Source organism: Protopterus annectens, chromosome 13.part0 (assembly GCF_019279795.1).
Source record: "Protopterus annectens isolate FY-2018-M chromosome 13.part0, PAN1.0, whole genome shotgun sequence".
Lineage (NCBI taxonomy): Eukaryota > Metazoa > Chordata > Ceratodontiformes > Protopteridae > Protopterus > Protopterus annectens.
Genome location: NC_056747.1, coordinates 597,327,171 through 597,349,614, shown reverse-complemented (window position 1 = coordinate 597,349,614; position 22,444 = coordinate 597,327,171). Strand labels below are relative to the sequence as shown.

General features: G+C 37.2%; 1 protein-coding gene across 8 annotated transcripts in view; it reads right to left on the bottom strand.

Moving 5' to 3' along the window:
* RAP1GAP2 (RAP1 GTPase activating protein 2) overlaps window positions 1–22,444 on the bottom strand; it is a 2,340,619-nt gene that overhangs the window by 367,513 nt on the left and 1,950,662 nt on the right. For all 8 annotated transcript variants that reach the window (XM_044054262.1, XM_044054256.1, XM_044054258.1 and 5 more), the window contains one exon: window positions 2,017–2,100. In XM_044054262.1, the coding sequence (XP_043910197.1) occupies window positions 2,017–2,100 (84 nt within the window). The remainder of the gene's footprint in view (window positions 1–2,016; window positions 2,101–22,444) is intronic.

The following is a 22,444-nucleotide window of genomic DNA, read 5'->3' as shown; positions in this document are numbered from 1 at the left end:
CCTTGTGTCTAAGGAAAATACCATAACCATTATGCCAACCTTCCTCCCTCCCAATTTTCTGTAGATGGCAGAATTCATTACTAAGGTGGTTCAGAGGTGCTAACCCTAACTGTAATGTTACCGCTTCCCTCAATCCTAACCCTACACCTTACCTTCATAAAAATATTCCTGTAACACTGCCAGTACTCAGACAAACTGGAGGTTAGTGTTATGAGAGGTTTTAGTGTTAATATCGGGTAAGGAAACAGTTTTCCTTTCTCAATATTATTTCATTTGACATTTTTCTTTTTCGATATTGTGCATGTTCAAACTGCATTTGTCTGTGTTTTCAATATAACATTAAATATAGATATATGTGTGTGTGTGTGTGTGTGTGTATATGTATATATATATATATATATATATATATATATATATATATATATATAATTTAAAAGTGCCTTTATATCATTAGTATGAATCTCATTAGTATAAAAGTGTACAGATTTTTCTCCCACTTATCAGAAACTTCTTTCACTTTTGCATATTGCTGTCATCATATGAAACAGAATAAAACCCATGGTTTCCTTGTCATCCCTTTTAAAAAGAGCTCCGGATTAGGCAGCTTCAATGATATCAAGGTATAAAAGTCCTATGACCTAGGTGACTTCAGTCTGAATAGTGTCTCAAGTGCCTGTTGGAACTGACATGGTGGAAGGGAGGAGTGATGTGGCATTTCTTACTTGAGTCTCCTTGTGGAGAGGGATCGAGAGCATTTACATACTCTAGATCCCACTGTAGAATTCCCATTGGAGATCAGAGATTATACAGGAGTGCTGGCTTCCAAGGGGCAAGCTAACCTTGAGTAGTTATGCCACTCATGAAAGTGAGTGATATGATCTTGTCAGCATGCCTAACTTTGGGACAGTACAGGACATGTGCAGTGGGGTTAGGGACTCAAAGCATAAAAATCAAACTACCCCATGGCTGCAAGAATGATGGCCCCTCACATGCAGCCCTTACCCTCTGATGATGGCGGAATAAAAGGGCTAATTCACTGGGAAGGGAGTCATAATTGTCAGGTAACTGGCAAAAAAAGAGCTCAAGACTGACTTATTAATATTTTTTCCCTCAGTGAAACAGTCAACAAGACAAAGACCTAAAGAAGTGCACAGCTGTAAAAAGTTGGCTTTAACTGTTGTCATTGTGGCACAGAGATTCTAGCCGTGTCTCTGTTCCAGGTGATCTAGGTTTGTGGTACCAGTACTGGAAGACCCAGCCATTGCCAACTCACCTACCCAGAAAAAGGCAGCTTGTAAATTCCTCCTACAGCAGCATCATCTGGGAGAAGGCTCAGACATGAAGCTCCTGCAAAAGGGATGTCTGGGATACATGACCCCCCCCCCCCAAGCAAAGCACACCACTCAGGTTCAGCATTGCATGTACAAATAATCCACTACTAGCACAGAGTAGCAGGTATCACATTTGACTGTCTGACCAGTGTGTGGTATAGCTACAAACATATAAAACCCAAAACTTGATTAGATGAAGCCATTAATTCCAGACATTCATGCCTCCTTCTCCCAGTGTTCCTCAGTACTGGAGAGTGGAAGGGAACCAGGGGAATGAAAGAAGGCATAGGGGATGGAGGCTTGAGGATCATGGTGGGATGGGGGCCAAAAATTAATTAAGATAAAATAGGTAACTTTAGAACAAACTTGATTTGGTACAAATATTAGCATGTATTTATAACCTTCACTGTCTATCTAGCAGGAGTTTAAAACAAACTTGTATTTGCAATGTATCCACATTGCAATCACTTTACACGTATTTTATATGGCAAACAGATTGTAAAACAGCATTTTTAACTATTTATAGTACCATATGCAACATTTTTCAATGTAAGGCATTATATATATTTAAAATTATTCATCAACTACTGATGCAATGTAACTGCTACTAATTTGTAAATTAATTTAGGAAAATGCATGCCTATGATTATGTCACTGCACTTATCAAAACAGAGCTCTTACTTACCTGCCTGGCTTTCTGGTAAATGACCCCAAACTTAAATGTGTTGTTCACCTCATGTTCATCATAAGACACTATCATATGAGATGCCTGATAATAAAACAAGGATCAATTAGTCCAATAGCAAATAGCATATACTGTGATTTAAAAAAAATATATAAGCACAGTTTCAGAATAATTCTATTGACCTTCAGTTTTAAAGTTCTTGAGTCTGATGTTTTTTCATTTATGTTAGGTAGAAATGAAACAAATGTTAACTGTGAAAATACTGCACATCAATGACACTTCAGTTGCTCAACCATCTCACAGATTTAAAATAACCACAAAGCTTCTGATAAGATTTACCTCTTTTGTCACAATGTGGTCATTAACAAGAATGGTGTAAGGAAACCTTGGTCTGTTGGTTGAGGCATCACAAACCATTACTTCAAGAAGATGAAGTATGTGATTTATAATATCAGTGAGCTTTTTAAATTCTGATGATGGAAAGGTTCTTCACATTTACACATTAGTACACCTAGATACACATAAATTACCTGTACATAATAGTTAATGGCATGAGTTTGCCTTCAGGAAACCACAAGGTTTGTCTATAGTGTCTCTAGAAGGCAAGAATATTAAGACTTTACAGGGCCTCCCCTTTGGGATATCATGATACCCGGGTGCCAAATGTATCCATTTCTTTTACAACACTCATTTATGAAGGAGTTGAATTCTAGCCCTAAAAACAGTGGATACAGAGCAGAGACCCAGTCCTGGAGAGGACCCAAGTCCATTCCACATGCTCACATAAATGCTCACACTCATACCTGATGACAATTTAGATGATCTGCAGTTCATCTATCAACAAATAATTGGGATGTGGAAAAAAAGTGGTGATCCCAACATAAACTCACAAGGACAAAGAAGAGACCCCCACAGGAAAACTGAACTGAATGAAGCAATGTGAGGCACTAACTGTAACCACTCCAGTAATGGGCCATCTTGTTGTCAGATCACTACTGGATAACTCTGCTTCTCCTTTGCAACCACCCATTTAGAATAGCTTACTCTTTCCAAAATATGGCCAAACTGTGGTGTCAACCAAAACAAGACAACTGACACAAACTTTAAAATGTTTTCTCCTTGTCCTCTTGGTACAGTAACCTTGGAAATTATTATATTAAGTATTTTTTTTTTACTTTGCCCTTACTGTCTGATGACCATCAGCCCCTTCTCAGGCACTTTTTCTGGTAGTTGGTAAAGAAGCTAAGGTTGTGAACCTGTGTTCCTATATACTACATGGTTTGTTTCCCTCAGTCCTCATTTACCTGCTGTGTTACCTTGAGCAAGTCACTTAACCAGTCATTTTTCATGGGTCACCCCTGGAAAGGGACTATGTATCCAGTGGGTTTACCTGGTTAACAAATAGGTATTATTATTATTATTATTATTATTATTATTATTATTAATTATTATTATTATTATTATTATCTGGATAAAATAAACCACAAAACCGCCTACTATGTAAACTTGAAAATAATAACTCCACACCAAAAGTCCCAGCCAGACATTTATTCACAACAGTTTTAGCACTTTTGTTCCAAAACACAGGAACTTTATCAGAAACTGTCACAGCTTTTGCTTTATTGGTGTTATTGGTGGGTATTTCCAAGAAGGTCAGGTGATTTCATTTTCTGGTATATCTATAAAAATTTTATGAAAGAAATAACTAATAGTTTGAGTAATTTTTATAAAACTCAGCAGTTATTCCATCAATACCTGGAGATTTGTTAGGTTTAAGTTGTTTTATCTTATCTGAGATATCCTATAGAGTGATTTGCTTAGGTAAACTCTTTTTAAGTACAGAATGATTTGTTTAAGTAGGATTGATCTAAACTGATATTATATTTAGTTTAGTAGTTATTTTGCTTTTCTTCTTGCTTTAGAAATAAATAATATTGTCTGAATGTACTTAACTTCCTCTACATCTATGTGGGTTTTGTTTTTAGTATCATTTATTTCCATAATATGATTAGCTTTCCATTATTGTTTAATTCTTTTGTATAAATTATGCATGTTTTTTGGGGCACAGCTTATGAAGAGGATTTTAGTTTTTCTAGTACCACTGCAGTTTTATGACACAGAAGTTCAGCATATGTTTTGTTTAGACCTTCAATTTCATTTTTTATATGTTTGTCTCCTTCTTTATATTTAGCTTTAACTGTTTGTAATTTAGTTTGACATTGTAATAATATCTTGTCCCATTTTTTTTTTCACTTTTTGTATACCATGCTAAGGATTTTTCATAGATACATGTCTTGAAAGAGTCCCAAATCATTATTTTATTTCCTTTTTCTGTGTTATTAAATTGCATAAAGAAATGAATTTCTGGAATAAGACAGTTTAAATTCTTTTAACCTACTTATATAGGCAGGAATTCTGATAATCAATGGTAATTTTTTAAAATTCATTTCAAGTATCATACTGAGAGCATTATGAATTATGTCAGAATTAAATATTTTTGACATAATATCCTTAGGTAAAAAAAATCTATATATTTTCATTTGGGTACCATGAGTAAAGGAATAGTGCGTAAAGTTTAAGGATTTGATCTTTTATGAGAAATGGGTCTTTTATTTTTAGGTTTTCTATCCAATTTTTGAGACTCTTTGCTGTAGGGGGCTATCTTATTTTTCATGTTACATTAGTGTTTAATCACTTAATACGCAATTAAAGTCACCCCCCCAAAAAAATTTCCTTTTGCATTATTAAATATAATGGGGGTTGGGAGGGTGGCCTAATGGTTAAGGTGTTTGCCTTAGAAACACAAGGTGCAGGGTTTGAGTCTCACAAGGGATAATTGGCTAGGCTTAAAATGGCTTGCAAGGGCAGTTAGCTTAGTATGAATCTATGAACCTATGAACCTATGAACCTATGTGTAATTGCTTTTGACTCCCATTCCAGGGACTGATATAAGTTTGTTAAAGTCCATAATCTGTTGTTATATTTTATAACTATGAATAAGAGCAGCCCATCTTTAGCCTCATATATATATATATATATATATATATATATATATATATATATATATATATATATATATATATATATATATATATATATATATATATATATACACACATATATATATATATATATATATATATTCTTCTTTCGGCTTTTCACAGTTAGGGGTCACAGCAGTGGATCACCTGTTTCCATTTCTTCCTGTCCTCTGCATCTTGCTCTGTCACACCAACCACCTGCATGTCCTTTCTAACCACATCTATAAACCTTATCTTAGGCCTTCCTCTTTTCCTCTTACCTGGCAGCTTCATCCTTAGCATCCTTTTCCCAATATACCCATCATCTCTCCTCAGCACATATCCAAACCAACGCAATCTCATCTCTCTGGCTTTGCCTCCAAACTGTCCAACCTGGGCTGACCCTTTAATATACTTATTTCTAATCCTGTCTACCCTTGTCACACCCAGTGCAAATCTTACCATCTTTAACTCTGCCACATCCAGCTCTGACTCCTGCCTTTTTGTCAATGCCACTGTCTCCAACCTATATAACATAGCTGGTCTCATTACCTTTTTCTAGACCTTCCTTTCACTCTTACTGGTACTTGTCTGTCACAAATCACTCCTGACACTCTTCTCCACCCTGCCTGTACTCTCTTCTTCACCTCTCTTTCACACTCGCCATTACTCTGAACTGTTGATCCCAAGTATTTAAACTCATCCACCTTTGCCAACTCTACTCCCTGCATCCTCACCATTCCTCTATCCTCTCTTTAATTCACACACATATATTCTTAGTCCTGATAACTTTCATTCCTCTTCTCTCTAGAGCATATCTCCACCTCTCCAGGGTCTCCAGGGTCTCCTCAACCTGTTCCCTACTCTCACTACATATCACAATGTCATCTGCAAACATCATAATCCATGGGGACTCCTGTCTGATCTCATCTGTCAACCTGTCCATCACCAGTGCAAATAAGAAAGGGCTCAGAGCTGATCCTTGATGTAATCCCACCTCCACCTTAAACACATCTGTCACTCCCACGGCAGATCTCACCACTGTCACACTACCCTTGTACATATTCTGTACCACTCTTACATACTTCTCTGCCACTCCCGACTTCCTCATACGATATCACAACTCCTCTCTAGGCACCTTGTCATATGCTTTCTCTAAATCCACAAAGACACAATGCAACTCCTTCTGACCTTCTCTGTACTTCTCCATCAACACTCTCAGAAAAAACATCGCATATGTAGTGCTCTTTCCTGGTGTGAAACTATACAGCCGATCACTAATCATCACCTCCCTTCTTAACCTAGCTTCAACTACTCTTTCCCATAATTTCATGCTGTGACTGATCAGTTTTATCCCTCTGTAGTTATTACAGCTCTGCACATCACCCTTATTTTTAAAAATTGGTATCAAAACACTTCTCCACTCCTCAGGCATCCTCTCACTTTCCAAGATTTCATTAAACAATCTGGTTAAAAATTCCACTGCCATTTCTCCTAAACACCTCCAAGTTTCCACAGGTATGTCATCTGGACCAACAGCCTTTCCATTCTTCATCCTCTTCATAGCTATCCTTACTTCCGCCTTGCTAATCCATTGCATTTCCTGTTTCACTATCCTCACATCATCCAGCCTTCTCTCTCTCTCATTCTCTTCATTCATCAGCCCCTCAAAGTACTCCTTCCATCTGTTCAACACATTCTCCTCGCTAGTGAGTACGCTTCTCTCATTATCCTTTATCACCCTTACCTGCTGCACATCTTTCCAAGCTCGGTCCCTCTGTCTAGCCAATCGGTACAGGTTTTTTTCTCCCTCCTTAGTGTCCAACCTTTCATACAACTCTTCATATACCTTATCCTTAGCCTTCATCACCTCTGTCTTTACCATGCACCTCATCTCCTTATACTCCTGTCTACTTTCTTCATCTCTCTAACAATCCCACTTCTTCGCCAACCTCTTTCTCCATATACTCTCCTGTACTTCCTCATTCCACCACCAGGTCTCCTTGTCCTCCTTCCTCTGTCCAGATGTCACACCAAGTACCTTTCTAGCAGTCTCCCTTACTAACTCTGTTGTAGTTACCCAGCTATTCGGTAACACTTCACTGCCACCCAGTGCCTGTCTTAACTCTTCCCTGAAGTCCACCTCACAATCACCCTTTTTCAATTTCCACCATTTTATCCTTGGTGCTGCCCTCACACTCCTCCTTTTTTTGATCACCAATATCATTCTACAGACATATGTTACTTGGGGAATTGTGATATTACTACTCTATGTCATGACCCCTCTTGTTTTACTTTTAAAAGAAGTTTGTGACAATATTGAATATTTACTTGGGTTCCAAATATTTTTATCTGAATGTTTTGTGTGTGTTTACTGAATAATTATGAGTTGTGCCTTACTGGTATCAAGGTATTTTAGCATCTTAGCACTTTTTATATTGTTTAATCCATTAATATGCAAGGATAACAATTATAATTCCATGGGGTTTAAAACTTTCCCATACAGATGAATTTCTACTACATATATAAACAATTACATAATAAGATAACTCCATTCTTTTATTTGACCAATGTTTTCTAAAACAGTTTTTAGGCATGTAAAAATGTTCATAGTATTGGATATATTTAAAAGAATCTAATGTAACTAATTGCATGGAAATATTGAATTCATAGTCTATGGGTGAATACACCAGCTAGATTATCCACTTCTTCAAAACTATGCTTAGAGCTTTACAAGAAAGTTAAAAAATGAAAATATAAGTGCTCTGCCGTTTACTGTCTATTAATCTAGAGAGCTTGATGTAGTTAGTTTGCTAGTATGAATAAAAATGCTAGACTGGAAAACATTAGATATGAGCTTAAAATCAATCAGGCATTTCAATATTGTACACCTTTAACAATTTTATATATTTGTTGATAGTTTAAATACGAAGATTATTATTACAGAAGTAGTTTTATTATAGATGTTTAACACTAAAATCTGTAACAAAGTATGTTATCAAGATGAACTAATATTTCCAGTGTATGTTTAGATTTTTAGAGGCATAGTTTTATTTAACACATTTCTAAGGTTTTATTCTTAGAGAAGGAAGACATTTACTCTTAGATTTACTGATTAGTTGCCATTATTAAAGTATAACATACATTTATTTTATTTCATTGTAGCTAGTCCAATAATGACTATTAAAGTCAATCATACAGAAATAATACTTACATCTATATTGTTTGCCAAGAAATTAATTTTTGGAATTAGGCCAATTCATGTTTGTTACCTGTAATGTCCAAAGTTGCTTATTTGGTAAGTATTTAGCAAATGTCCCCCTTCTTCCCAATAAATAATTATATTCATTACTTGAAAGACTTCAAATTCACTTAACAAATAGCTTAAATGAGATTACAAAGGGAATCTCTATTCCTTTATTATACAAAATCAAGTGGTGTTAATTAGATGAGTCCTAGACTTTATATTATTATGCCTGAAATCGCTGAAGTAGAGTAGTGTCCAGTATTGTTTTTAAGAATAAGGTGCTTTTTATTTTTTCTGCCTTCTAATATGTGTTACAATAATCCATTTTATGTTTGAATGCATTTAGTACTGAAATATTAACATGTTACAGCAACAGGTTATTTACTTGTTCTTAAATCATACAAAGTGATATGCTCAAATGCGGTACTCTTATCTTTCAGAGTTATATCATATATTATACATTCTTACTCTGTCATGTGTTATTTCTATCATATATCTGTTAAGCTGCTATTTCAGTAGATGGATGCTACCCCATAATAATTACTTAATATAATGAAATAGGTAAAAATGTATTATTGATTTTTCCCATCAACAGGTATTATTACTATCAAGTTCTTATTAGGGTGTAGTGTATGCTTAACACTACCAATTAATGGTACACATCTACAAATATATAAGACAATTATCTTATTTCATATTAATTTAATTTAAATTTCATGCTGTTTTCTATCTGGTAATGTTCCATATTAGTCTATTCAATTTTGTTCTTTTTTATCTCATTCATTCTGGTAATTGACTACAATAGACCTTCATGTTCACTTAGAATCCATTAATCTTTCACATTCATGTTTTAGTATTTTAATTAAACTAACAGTTTTCTGTCTGGTCCATACAAGTAATTTGAAGTCTTTTCCATATGATCACCCATTCTCCTCAGATGTGCATAGGTTCTGTAATATCAGTAGTAGTATTTATATCCAGAGCAGCTCCTCTGTTAAACTGTCATCAGAGTCGCACTTCATCTGATACAAATTACAATCTTTGTTGGCAGGCATAACTGCTGTGTGTTAAAGTGACTCACGCTACCGTGACATTACTCCACTCAATTTACTTACCAAAACAGACACAGTACAGCCATTCCACAGGTGTTCTTTACTTATCACATAACCACCACTCATAAAATGTGTCATAACCCTCTATATTTGAACTCAACATAAGAATCCATTTCATGCATCTTTCAGTAAATCTCAACATTTATTAACCAAGGAACTTTTCAAATCTCTAACTTCTCTGCAAATACTCTTTCACAGGGCTCCCACAAAGGCTTCAAAACAAGACTTCCTTCTTCCTTCCCTACTCAGGAAATAAAATTATGTTGCTCCTTTCTTTTATTACCCGCGCCACAAAACAGGAAATGCAAAGGACGGGACCTGAATAGCAATCTTAACGTCTAACAATATTATACCATCCATCAGGTCAAGGTTCTCAAAAGCTATTGCTTTTCATATACATTCACATGAGAGTCTATTCCCTTCAGACACTGAAAAGAATCTCATATTATGTTTTTGTCGAAACATGTTTCTAATTGTGTTTTTATTTGTTCCTTTATGTCACTTATAGATATTGTTCATCTTTTACATGTTGAAGATAATGTATTTAACTTCAACAATAGTTATTAATGCTGTAAAGAAATTCCTTAATAGACAATGACTAAGTATTAAGTTTGGATCATACATTAAGACGTAGTTTTATATCTGGGTGTTTAAGGAGGAAAGAGCTTCACTTGTCTCACATTAGAAACAGAATATTAAACTAGATTTCATCCAAACAATTAAAATTGTCTAAATTATAATAGATTTTAACAATTTACATTAAGTTTATGACTGTAATGATGCCTAATCAGTTAACCACATTGAATAAAATATATAATGATTCCCCAACCTGAATGAAATATCACAATTATGCAAATCACTTTTTCTTTGTGGAAAAGATTTGACTTGAATACAAAATAATATATGTCCATTACTACATTTAATAACATGGTCTATTTATGATATTTTGAGATGAGATGAAGTTGCTTAATTCATGTGATAAATGGTGGCTTTATCAGTTAGCATTCTGCTGAGTTAATTAGTTAGAATGAAAGAAACTCTTAGAAGAATAAACTTTATATTGCTAGTATTATTACCTGTATTTATCTCAAGTTGAAGTTAAAATAGCAAAGAATGTCTATTTACATGCTGGTAGCTCTGATTTCCTCAGTAATTAGGAAGCTAGGTTGTTGGTAATTTAAAGGGTTACTTGTTTTGTGAGAGAGAATTTAAATGTTTACTTGTTTTGTGAGAGAATTTCTCAAGGATTTTAAGGCACTTACAATCTGATCAGTTTTCTATTTTTTTTCTCACATCACTCTATGTTGATTTTATGGGGACCTCGTCAGTGTAGTAGACGTCCTGTCCATATCTTCTGTTGGAATCATATTATTATTTTTTATGAAAGTTGTTTCATTGATGTTGACAGTTTTGATGCTGTTAGGTAAATTATTTTTTTTCTTGCTGGGAAGATTATTTGTGCTTTGATGTTTTGTTTCAGCAGTTTTATTAATGGCCAACACATTTTCCTCATTTCAATTGTTTTTGTTGAATAGTCATTTTCAATTGTATGTTGCACTGGCCAAATTATAAAGGAGCTTTTGCCCAGGCTGTTTTAAGAACTAGTTCTTTGTCTAGAAAGGAGAGACATTTTATCACTGTGGATCACAGTGTTGATAGTGAATGTGTAGGAAATGGTTTACTCATGGACCCCTTTCTCTTGCAGAAGAGAAGCCTTCCTGTAGGCTTAGGTATTTAGGAAGCCCAGATGATAAAACAGCAATTATATCTTCTCCTTCAGTTTCTTCTGGTAAACCAAAAATCTTTATGTTACATCTCCTCTCCCTGTTTTCAAGATCATCTAATTTGTTCTGCAACCAAATATTCTGTTTCAAAAGAAAGTCTGCACCACTTTTTCCTGTCTTCCCTCAATGCCATTTAAAGCAGTTTCAATTACTGTAATTTTAGTTTAGTGTTGCTGAATCATTTCTTTCAAAATATTTGTCTGGTTTAAGCTATCTTCTTTTAAGTAATCCAAATTCTCTTGGAACTGATCTATTTTTAAGGAAAGCTCCTGAAGCGTGGTCATTACTTGTTGAAAGATTTATTTCAGTGAAGAGTCAATGTGAGACTATTTTAAGTTACTCATTTTTGAGATGCAGCTACTAAGTTTCCAGAGTATTTTGACAGGATATATTATCCAGTCTTCACAATTTTTTAAAGTACGTTGAAGAAAGTGACAATGAATTATTTGGTAAAGTATTTCTCTTCTAAAATGATATTTTCCAGAATATTAAAAAAACTGCAGTGCACTAAGAAGATGCTGCTTTCACGTGGCCATCTAGGCACCACCTCTTCAATCACTTTCTTGATAATTATGTGTACTACAATTAAGTTAAACTGAAAACATACATAATCCCTGCAGTTCCTGTCAGTCCTATTCAGACCTAGATAGTACTTAGGTGTATCAAAGTACCCCATAGGGCTATCAAAGAACCCTTAGTTTTAGAAAGTAAAATGGAACATAGTTTATTAACAGATACCCACTTGAGAACAAAAACATGCTTAAACAGATGCAACTGACTGAACAAAATCAAAAGACAGACGGCAGATAAAGTGGGGGTAAGGGTCCAACACCATTCAACAGGCAGCAAAGGTACCCCTACTCCACTTTAAGCAGAACCTTTGAATACGTTTAAGAATCTACAATATTTAACTTGCTTGATTGATTAGGTCCACTTAAGCATGTTTCATTCAAGAAGGAATTGCTTACAAAAAATAAAACTACTAAAAAATACAAAAAATCCTGAGATGCTCATTTGAGCTAAACATATTTGAGCAGATTTGATGAATTAATCAAGACTGAAGAAGGAGCTTGGCATCTTATGGATATTCACCTTTCAAAAATTCACCCTGCAAAGGGATGAATCACTGAATGCAGGCCAGCAAAGCCATGTCTATGATGCAGAGGGATGATGTCTTTGCTGCAGCCCAGGATACAGACTTCACTTAAGACACCTGATTACTGAGGAGTCAGCTGAGTGGGGCAGAACTTAGTAAAAGGCAATTGTGTTGTCTTGCCTGTCTCAGGGTTTTTGACAGAGTTTCTGGGAAGGCTACAATCTACTCTGGAGGCAAGGAGCTGTAGCTCTTCCATCATTACAAATACAACATTGGCAGATCATTTGAAGCAGACATTTGTGTATGTGGTAACATGCAATATCCTTTTGCACTGAAGGCACTGCATGCTGCCTATGGGTGTGGGGCTGCATTTAAGTAAAACAAAAAAAGTCAAAACAACTTGAGAGTGACAGCTCATCTCATAATGACTCTCACCTTCCATAGGTTCATAAGTTCATAGGAGTGTACTAGGCTAAACACCACTAGGGCCTTTGCAAGCCTAGCAATGCATCCAAAATCTCTGAAAGTTCAGGTAACAGGTAATATGAATACAGCAAGCAATGAATAGGTCACAAGGGTCAGAAAGGAGCTTTGTGTACAAGAACAAAGGGGATGTTCACTGGTATCAAACTCCTAACATGCTGCATGAAATTACTGGATAGGGTGATGGATAAATGAATATGCAGAGCAGTAGAAAGATAGGAGATGAGCAGTTGAGATTCAGATCTATTTGCAACACAAGTGTCTCAATGTGAGAGAGACAGTGGAGAAGAAGCTTGAGATGAGAAGAGTCCACATGAGCATTCCTAGACTTGGTGAAAGCATATATCAAGATCCCAAGTAAGTTGATATGGGCAGTCCTGTGATGGTTTAAAGTCCCAAAAACACTGGTAGAATTAGAGCAGCCTATGTACAAGGAACCAATGACACAAGTACAAATGGTGTTTGGACTCACGGAAAGGCTCCCAGTGGGAGTGGGTGTACATCAGGAGTCATGTCTGAGTCCACTGCTGTTCATACTGGTGATGCACTACATTGGCAAACAGGTTGGTGGGCTCAGATCAAGAACGTTCCTGTACATACGAGTTGTAGCATTATAGGCTGAGTCTGAACAAGCACTTCAACAAATGATAGAGAAATGGAATGCAAAACTGAAGGCAAATAAGTTTAAACTGAGAACAGATAAGACAGTTATAATGACAGAAAATAAGGATATTACAAGAAGCTGAGAAATGTGACAGCAGGAGAAATAGTGAAACAGGTTAACAGTTTCAAGTATCTGGGAGGGGTGGTTGACAGCAAGGGAAGTCATAAGGGCTCCAACCAACTGGCACAGAGTGTCAGGGGTAGTATGTGATAGAAGAATGCTAAAAAAGCTGAAACGTAAGGTGTTCAAAGCAGTGGTGCAAACAGTACTACTGTATGGGACAGAAACCTGGGCAGTGAAGGTAGAACAGCTGATGAGGTAAGAGGTGATGGAGATGAAGTGCATATGGCAGGTTGTAGGATGCACACTGTGGGACAGAAGAAGAAATGAGGACATCAGTGCAGAAGTCATAGTAGCCCCAATTGCAGAGAATGCCAAAGACAACAAATTTAGGTGGTTCAGGCACATGTGCAGGAAAGCAGAAGATGATTTGGAAGAGACAGGAAGAAAGTAAACGAAAATAAGAAGAACCAATATACAGATGGATGGATTGTGTTAGAGTAGACCGACAACAATTAGGCGTAACTGTTGAAGACTTTAAGAGAGTGGAATTGAACAGAGAAAAATGGCAACGGTTGATACAATATTCTGACCCCACGTAGAAAATAAAATGTAGGGGAGTTGATGGTGAGAAAAGAGCTTGATGGTCTACAAGGGGAGGGTCAAAAACAGATTTAGAAACTGAACAAGACCGAGATGGCATCTCAAGGAAATCCTTGAGAACAGTAATGGCAAAGAATGTCACCGAACTATCTGGTGGAGTCATACCTCTAAACAGTCCAGACTTTTGTACAACTTACTTGATTTTGCCTCATATATTTGCCCTGTCCCTCATAAAAGTTTTCATTTTCTGGTAAAACACAGAGGATTACATTCAACAACGACAGATGTTAGAGCTTCATACTTATTATTCAAAAATGCATGCTTATGTAAAACCTGTTGTTCCACTAACTTTATAAGTGAATTAGAGCAATATTTAAAAATTGTCCTTGATTTGGGCCTCCCCCCATTATGTGGCTTTGTTCAGAATTCTTGAGCAAACAAGTTAAGAGGTATGACTACAATGATTACATAGCACTTAGCGATACAAGTAAAAATTGTGACAAAGCCATACGATCAGCTCCTGTTCTTGACTATAGAGCTCATACTGTTGACTACAACTCTTAGTGGAACAATGACAATCATATTTCCTGGCCTAACACTGTGCGCATATGTCAGACAGCTACTACTACAGTTATGCTAATCAATGAACACTGTGCTGAACTAACCAACTAAAAAAAAAAGATTTTTAAACAATGTTTTGGCTTTGCTGTCATCTTATCAATATACAAGGATAATGCCTGTATTCAATGCAAATAAATTTATATCACTTTTGGACAATTTCTCTATGAGTATTTACTTTATTTGTTATTATCTTGTTTCATCATTCCTTTTATAGGTGACATATCAGCTAAGGAAAATTAAGTGGATTTTTGGGTGCAGAGAACATGAGTAGGAGACTTTAACGTTTGTTTTTTATACATTTTTATATTAATTTGGAAATTCAGTCAAGTACTTATGTGAGTGAGAAGATAATACTCAAAATAAGACAACAAGCTTTGCAGTCAATTGAACTACAGCTTCAGACTCCAGGCTTGAAAACAAAAGATAATTGCCTTGCAACCAGACATAGTAAAGGTGCAAAGAACCACGGCGTCATTTCACTCATTCTTTTCTTTCCACTTTGGGGAACGAAAGTGGTAAAAAATGCAATGTCCTGAATTAATAAACACCAAAAAAGTAAACAAAGTAACCCCTGCTTCTGGAATCTACTCCCCTATGAGTAAACACCGCAGCACTCTGTTTACTGCTGCTGTTCCGAATAGTTGAATCCAAGTGTGAACAGTACCCAAAGATCCTTTTCTTGCTATGTTATCAATGGTTCAACCCTCTCAGCTGAAGATTCACAGAAAGCCTGTTGTGGCCAATGTAAACACATGTAGTAGACCCTGTAGTAGTCACATTTATCTTACCTATTCAACCAGCTGGTATATTGTACTGTGCAGCTTGTTAGGGAAAAACGCTATGGAAATCATCAAATTAGGTAAAATATGTTTAGGCGGCCACTGCCCAATTAGTTTTCTTACTGTAACTCCCACCCATTAGCTCATTAGTGTGTCTCATCCAACCTCTGCTTTCCTGCAAATTTGCTAGCAATCAAGGAAATAAATTTGGAAACACAACTTTTACTTGTTACTTGCACATGATGCCCTCTTCAATTCCTCACCCACACTATATTAATTTTTATGTACTAGTTGTTAATCAGGTAAATCCACTAGACACAGATAAAACAAATGCAGACCAGCAGAATGAAACATCAAAGGCCTAAACTCACATATCAGACCTGTAAAGTTGTTCAGAGATGAGGAAATGAGTTGAATGTACAGCATACCATAACTCCACTCCCCCATAAACAAGATACGTTTGAAAGACAGTATTGTCTGCGTTGTTGAATTTTTGATATTTGATAACTCAATGCCATTTAAGAGTTCTAATTACACTCTAATAAATCAAGCAAAAAAGTAACTATTTTCCCAATTAACAAATAAGATTTTATAACTGTTATTGACTGGAAACTTGGTAAGAAAGAGTGCCAACAGATAAACAGAAAATATAATCAAGCAAATAACATTTTCAAGATGGTAAAAATAACAGAAGCCAAAAGACATTTTTTTTTAATTTTACCCCCTGCTGGTATTGTACAGCCTTCAAGTTTTTTTCCTAGCTTCTATGTCTGCCCAGCTCCTGGACCTCCTAATGGATCTATTTGGCTAACTCTTCTCAGGAAAATCAATCTCAATGGCAATACACTAGTAGACCTGGGGAGTGGGAGAATCCATGTGGGAGTAGCATGTGTACAAATGGAAACCATAATCCTTACAATGGCTGGACAAAGTTCCATGTGTTCATCACCTATGTAAAACAAAATTACTTTCAATTCCGCTTGACATTTGTTAGTAAATCTTAAAACCTTAAGAAAATTACACTAAGGCATTTTGGTATAAAATTCAGACAATACTTCCTTTCAATCCTTAAAAAGTAAGTGCTTCTCAACACTAAATTTGTCCTGGCCATATTGTCATAGTCAGTATAGGGAGTATTACCAACTCACTACATATATATTTTGGATGTGTACTCCATCTCTAATTCTGAACCTAAGACATACTAGCTCTCAAAATGGAAAACAAGCCAAAAGCAACATGTCTGGCTGTCACTGTGAAACATCCATAAACCTATTTAATACCTCTGTATAACAGGCCATATCAGAATTTATCTTTAGCAGTTCTTAATAAAACTTTCTGGAAATGATGCTTAGAGATATTCAGGTAAAAATCTACATAAGAATGCCTTTCCACCCTAAAATCCCAAATACAGCTCAATACAGAATTTAGATTGGTTAGATTCAGGGGGGAACAGGGTATCTGGCATTTCTGGTGAATGGCAGAAGGGACAGTGCTCTTTGAAACTGTATGTATAAAAAATGCTTTTCATTGTCCATTGTCCAAATTAGTTATATTCAAATGTAAAATGTTTATAGCTGACAAAGCCGATGCGTGAGGTGGGTTGTATATGCAGCTATGTATCTAGATGGTCATATACTCGTATGTATTTATTTTTATTAGTTTGCTAGTCTATTTCAAAGGAAGCTTCAGGTGACATAGTAGGTGCATGTTTATTTTTTTTCCCTACTCCCATCCAACCAGCACATTTTATTCTACGCAAAATTTATAATAAGCTCAGTCTCAGTCAGGGGCAGCTTGTGGTATTGGACTGCTGGGCTGCAGCCCCTCCAACTTTCACCAAAGAAAAAAAAAAAAGAAAGTTTAATTATTAAACTTTACACACTAGTAGCTGCTCAAACTGCAAGCTTATGTGCAAAGTCGAAGACGATTCTATGCAGAACTCAGAGCAGCCCGCATGCATGCTCAAGTTCTGCTTTAAGTAAAAAAAAAAAAAAAAAAAAAAACCTATACTTTTTTCTCCGGATTGTTTTAAAAAACTGTCTGGATTGGGAAGACCACAGGCATCAATGAAGATGCCCAGATGCGGTTTTAACCCCATTAAATAGGAGGCTGACCGGTCTGTGAAGTCAGCAGCCTCTCACATAATCTGAGTACATGCATGACACGTCTGCTGATTAGTCCTGTTAGTCTCGCTTCTCCCCTGCTTTAGTTGTGAGGGACAGAGTAAGAGAGTGGAGAGACGAGTGACCAAAGAAGAGAAAGTCAGTGATCTGAATGGATTAGTGTTTAAACATTAAGGTAAGTTCAAATTTTTTTCCTGGCAGGGCCAACCAGATAATTTCTGCACTTTTTTCCTGGCAGGTTCAACCAGATTTTTTTTTTCTGGCAAGGCCAATCACAGATACTTTTTTGCAGTTTTTTTTCCTGGCAGGGTTAACCAGATAATTTCTGTATAGAATTATTTCCTGGCAGGGTCGACCAGATGCTTGTTAAATCTTGGAGGAGTCTCCTAAATATATTATTTTTCTGATATCCTGGGCTTGTAGGCTGGCAGGGTCAACCAGGCAGTAGAAGTATAATATTAAATACTGATCATTTCAACATTTCTTGGTTTGTTTTATTTTAATCAATTTTCACTGTTTTCCTTAAGCATTTCAATATCCCACACTAATTAGTGAAAATAGGCCAGTGGTTCTGATGGTGCCAGTCTAATTCTTGCCCCAGTCCACCCCTGGTTAGATTGTCATAGTCAATAAGGGAATTTTGGTGGAGACATCTTTCTAGTGAGAGGAAAATCATTACTCTGAAGAAAGCTATACAGTTTTCAACTGTTGTATATTGCAAACTCCATGTGTAATACATTCTGTACAAGTACTTTATTCTTTACCCAGAAAAGTTTTCACATACTTACCCCAATGGAAAAAGAGTACAATGCAACTTGCCAGACTGTGATAATGAAATCCCTGTTTATACCAATTGTTGTAAGAAGCAGCATCTCAGTTATCCTTTGACAGTTTACAGCAAAACGTCAGAAGAATTAAATATGGATCCTCACACAGGCAATAAAGCCTAACAATGCAAAACTTCCCCAGAGGAGTAATATCATCTCAGCACATAAGTTATCTAAGCTGTTTTACTATGTCTGCAAAGGAATTGTTGACAGTATCTTTCTAGTAAGGAGAACACTCCTTTTTTGAAAAAAAAAATTATTTTTACTTCTGAGACAATGGTAACTCAACATAGATATGTTCAGTAACGTACATCCTTTACACTGAAAAGAAGGCATACACCCATTCCTTAGTGAAAATTAATATAATACAACTTGCCAGCCTGGAACATTATAATGGTCATGTTGACATATTCTTGCTATTTGTCAATGCTTTGTATTATATATATAAAAAAAAGTACAGTTTTGTACCTACCATAAATGTAGATGTTTGAGTATTCACCCTGCTGCAGTCATCACACTAGGGTTATCCTGCCGTCAGGTGGTCCCGCAGTCGGCCTGAGTTCCAAAGTCTTGGTCCAGCGTCGGTTGCTGTTGTTTCTTCCCTGACATCAGTGCGCCAGGGGTATATAAGAGGCATCCAATGCCATTTGCCCCAGATGTCAGGTGCCCCCAATAGGTAGGCAATATATATATATATATATATATATATATATATATATATATATATATATATATATATAGCTATATAAAAATAAAACAATACCTTCAGGCACAAGCAAATACACCACAGAGGTTGTATAGTATAGAGTGGTATAGATACGTTCAGCTAGTTCAGAGGGGATGGAGGGAGGGTAACCTGGACTGCAGCAGGGTGAACACTCGAACATCTACATTTATGGTAGGTACAAAACTGTACTATGTTCATCATGTTACCCTGCTGCAGTCATCACACTTGAGTTGAATCCCAAAGCTAAGGATGGGTGGTGGAGTTAAACTGGGTTAGAAGAAGCTAGTAGGCCCTGCAAAACTGCAGTGGCAAAACCAGCTCTAGTCTTAGAATATAGAGGTAAGTGATAGTGTTTGGTGAAGGTGTGCACTGAACTCCAAGTTGAAGCTTCCAGAATATCCTTGGTTGGCACTCCCCTTAGAAAGGCTGCTGATGTAGCTGTAGACCTGGTGGAGTGGGACCTAATGTTAGCAGGTACCAGTTTCCCATGATGCGTGTAGCAGAAACGTATGCAATGCCCTATCCATTTAGAAATGGTCTGTTTTGAGATAGCTTTTCCTTGTGATCCTGCAGCATAGGCCACAAAGAGCTGGTCAGATTTTCTGAAAGCCTTAGTTTTATCCAAGTAGTAACGTAATTGCCTGTGAATGTCCAAAGAGTGCAGGAGTCTTTCTCCTTTGTTCTGGGGATTTGGGAAAAAGATGGGCAAATGAATGGTTTGGTTTAGGGCCACACTGGATACCACCTTTGGCATAAAGGAAGGGTTAGTTCGTAGAGAAACTCTGTCTTGATGAAAAATGAGGAAAGGCTCCACTGCCATTAGTGCCTGTAGCTCTGAGACTCTTCTAGCTGAGGTTATTGCTAGTAGCAGGGCAGTTTTCCATGAAAGAAATTTTAAATCAGCTGAAAAAGCTGGTTCAAAGGGTGGCAGTGTAAGCTTTTCCAGAACAAAGTTGAGATCCCAAGTAGGTGTTGGTGCTCTCCTGGGCGGTCTTATGTTCTTAGCTCCTCTGAGGTACTGTCTTAGGAGTGGATGTGAGAATAAAGGAGGATCCGTGTTGTAATGAGCTGAAATTGCTGAGGCATGGATCTTAATAGATGAAAAGGAAAGTCCTTTGTGCAACATCTCAGTTAAATATTGTAGAATCTGAGGAATGTTTGGATCAAGGGGATTTTGGCCTTTAGCCTGGTTCCAGGCGCAAAATCTTTTCCATTTGTCTGAATAGGTTTTCCTGGTGCTGGGCCTCCTGGCCTCCAGAATAACATCCATAACAGCTTTGGATAGAGGTGTTGGCTGGTTGTTTAGATAATTTGCCATGCAGCCAGGTTTAAAGTCTTGAGTTGGCTGTGTAGAATCTGATTGTCTCGCTGGGTGAGCAGGTGAGGAATTTGTGGTAAAATCCATGGTGGGCCGTAGGCCATGTTCCTTAAAATTGGATACCAATGCTAGCATGGCCAGTCTGGTGCAATGAGTATCATTTGTGGCCTCTGTAATCTGACTTTCAGCAGTACCTTTGCTAGAAGAGGCAGTGGAGGAAAGGCATACACTGTTAATGTTTTCCAACTGAATGAGAGGGCATCCACTTTCCAAGCTTGTGGATGGAATGTCCTTGTGCAAAATTTTTGAAGTTGGTAGTTTTGGGGGCTGGCAAACAGATCTATGTCTGGGCGTCCCCATTTTTGAGCTATCATTGCAAATACTTGTGGATCTAGTTTCCACTCGTGGATACATGATGTTTCTGCTTAGGTTGTCTGCCAATGTGTTTTTCTTTCCTGGCAGGAATTGTGCTTGTAACTGAACCTGGTAAGACAGTGCTGTGTTCCACAAGGTCATTGCTTGCCTGCATAGAGGGTAGGAATGTGTGCCCCATTGCTTGTTTATGTACCACATTACTGTGGTATTGTCTGTCTTTATTATTAGTTGTCCTGGGTGTAAGAGGTCCTTGAAAGCTGTTAGGGCATTCTGTACTGCTAGCATTTATTTTTGATTGATATGCAGATGCCTTTGATCTGTAGTCCATTTGCCCTGAATGCACTGTCCTGCCATGTGTGCTCCCCAGGCATAGTCCGATGCATCTGTTGATATAGTTTGCCTGGCTGAGGGTAAGGTGAAAGGCTGACCCTTGTTGAGGTGACATGCCTGTGCCCACCATAGAAACTCCTGTTGAAGGCAGGGAATGAGTGGTATCATTGTTTCCAAGCTGTGGCTGTGCTGAGTCCATACACTTTTCAGGTACCATTGTAATTTCCTCATATGCAGTTCTGCAAATGGTATTAGTAGTATGCTAGATGCCATGAATCCCAAGGCCTGCAGAATTTTTCTTGCAGGGAGTTGGGTCTTTGTTGCCATTATTTTGAAATATTGAGTCAGCTGTTGTTGCTTGTCTGGCGTGAGATAAGCCATCTGGGCCGTTGTGTTCAAGCTGGCACCCAGGAATATTATGTTTTGTGAGGGCACTAGTTTTGATTTCTTTTCGTTTACTGTGTACCCTAGGCAACTTAGAAGGTGTTTGACAAATGCCAGAGGCTTTAAAAGAATGTCCTTGCTTTCTGCTTGAATAAGGCAGTCGTCCAGGTATGGGTATATTTGAATTCCTCTTTGACTGCAGTATGCAATTACTGGTGCCAGGCATTTTGTGAAGACTCTGGGCACAGTAGATAAGCCAAAGGGCAGTACAGATAATTGATAATGCATTGAACCTGCAATGAGGCGGAGGTATCTTCTGCAATTTTATCTGATAGGGACATGCAGGTATGCCTCCTTGTGGTCCAACGTTACTAGCCAAGCATTCTTGCCCAGCATGGGAAGAAGCTGCTGTAGTGTTAGCATCTGGAATTTTGGTACTTGCAGATAGGTGTTCAGAATTGAAAGATCCAGAATGGGTCTCCATGCTTTTTCTTTTCTTGGGACTAGAAAGAGTCTTGAGTAAAATCCTTGTCCTTGCTCCTGTGTAGGTACCTGTTGAATGGCTCTCATGTCCATGAGAGCTGTAATTTGTTTTTATGCCTCTGCCCATTGATTTGGTGGCAGGTTTGGCATTCCTTTTATCCTTGGCAAGGTATGAAAGTGGAATCTGTATCCTTGTGAGACAATGTTTAGGACCCATTTGTCTTTTGTGATGATGTGCCAGTTGTCTGCAAAAAATGCTAATTTTCCTCCCAAGGGAGCTGCCAGGAGAGATTTGCTTGGTAGTTTGAGGATTGAGTCATTGTGCTTGTCTTCTGCTAGCTTGGGGCCTGTCTTCTCCTCCTTTCTGGGTAGCAGTACCCCATTGGCGAGGT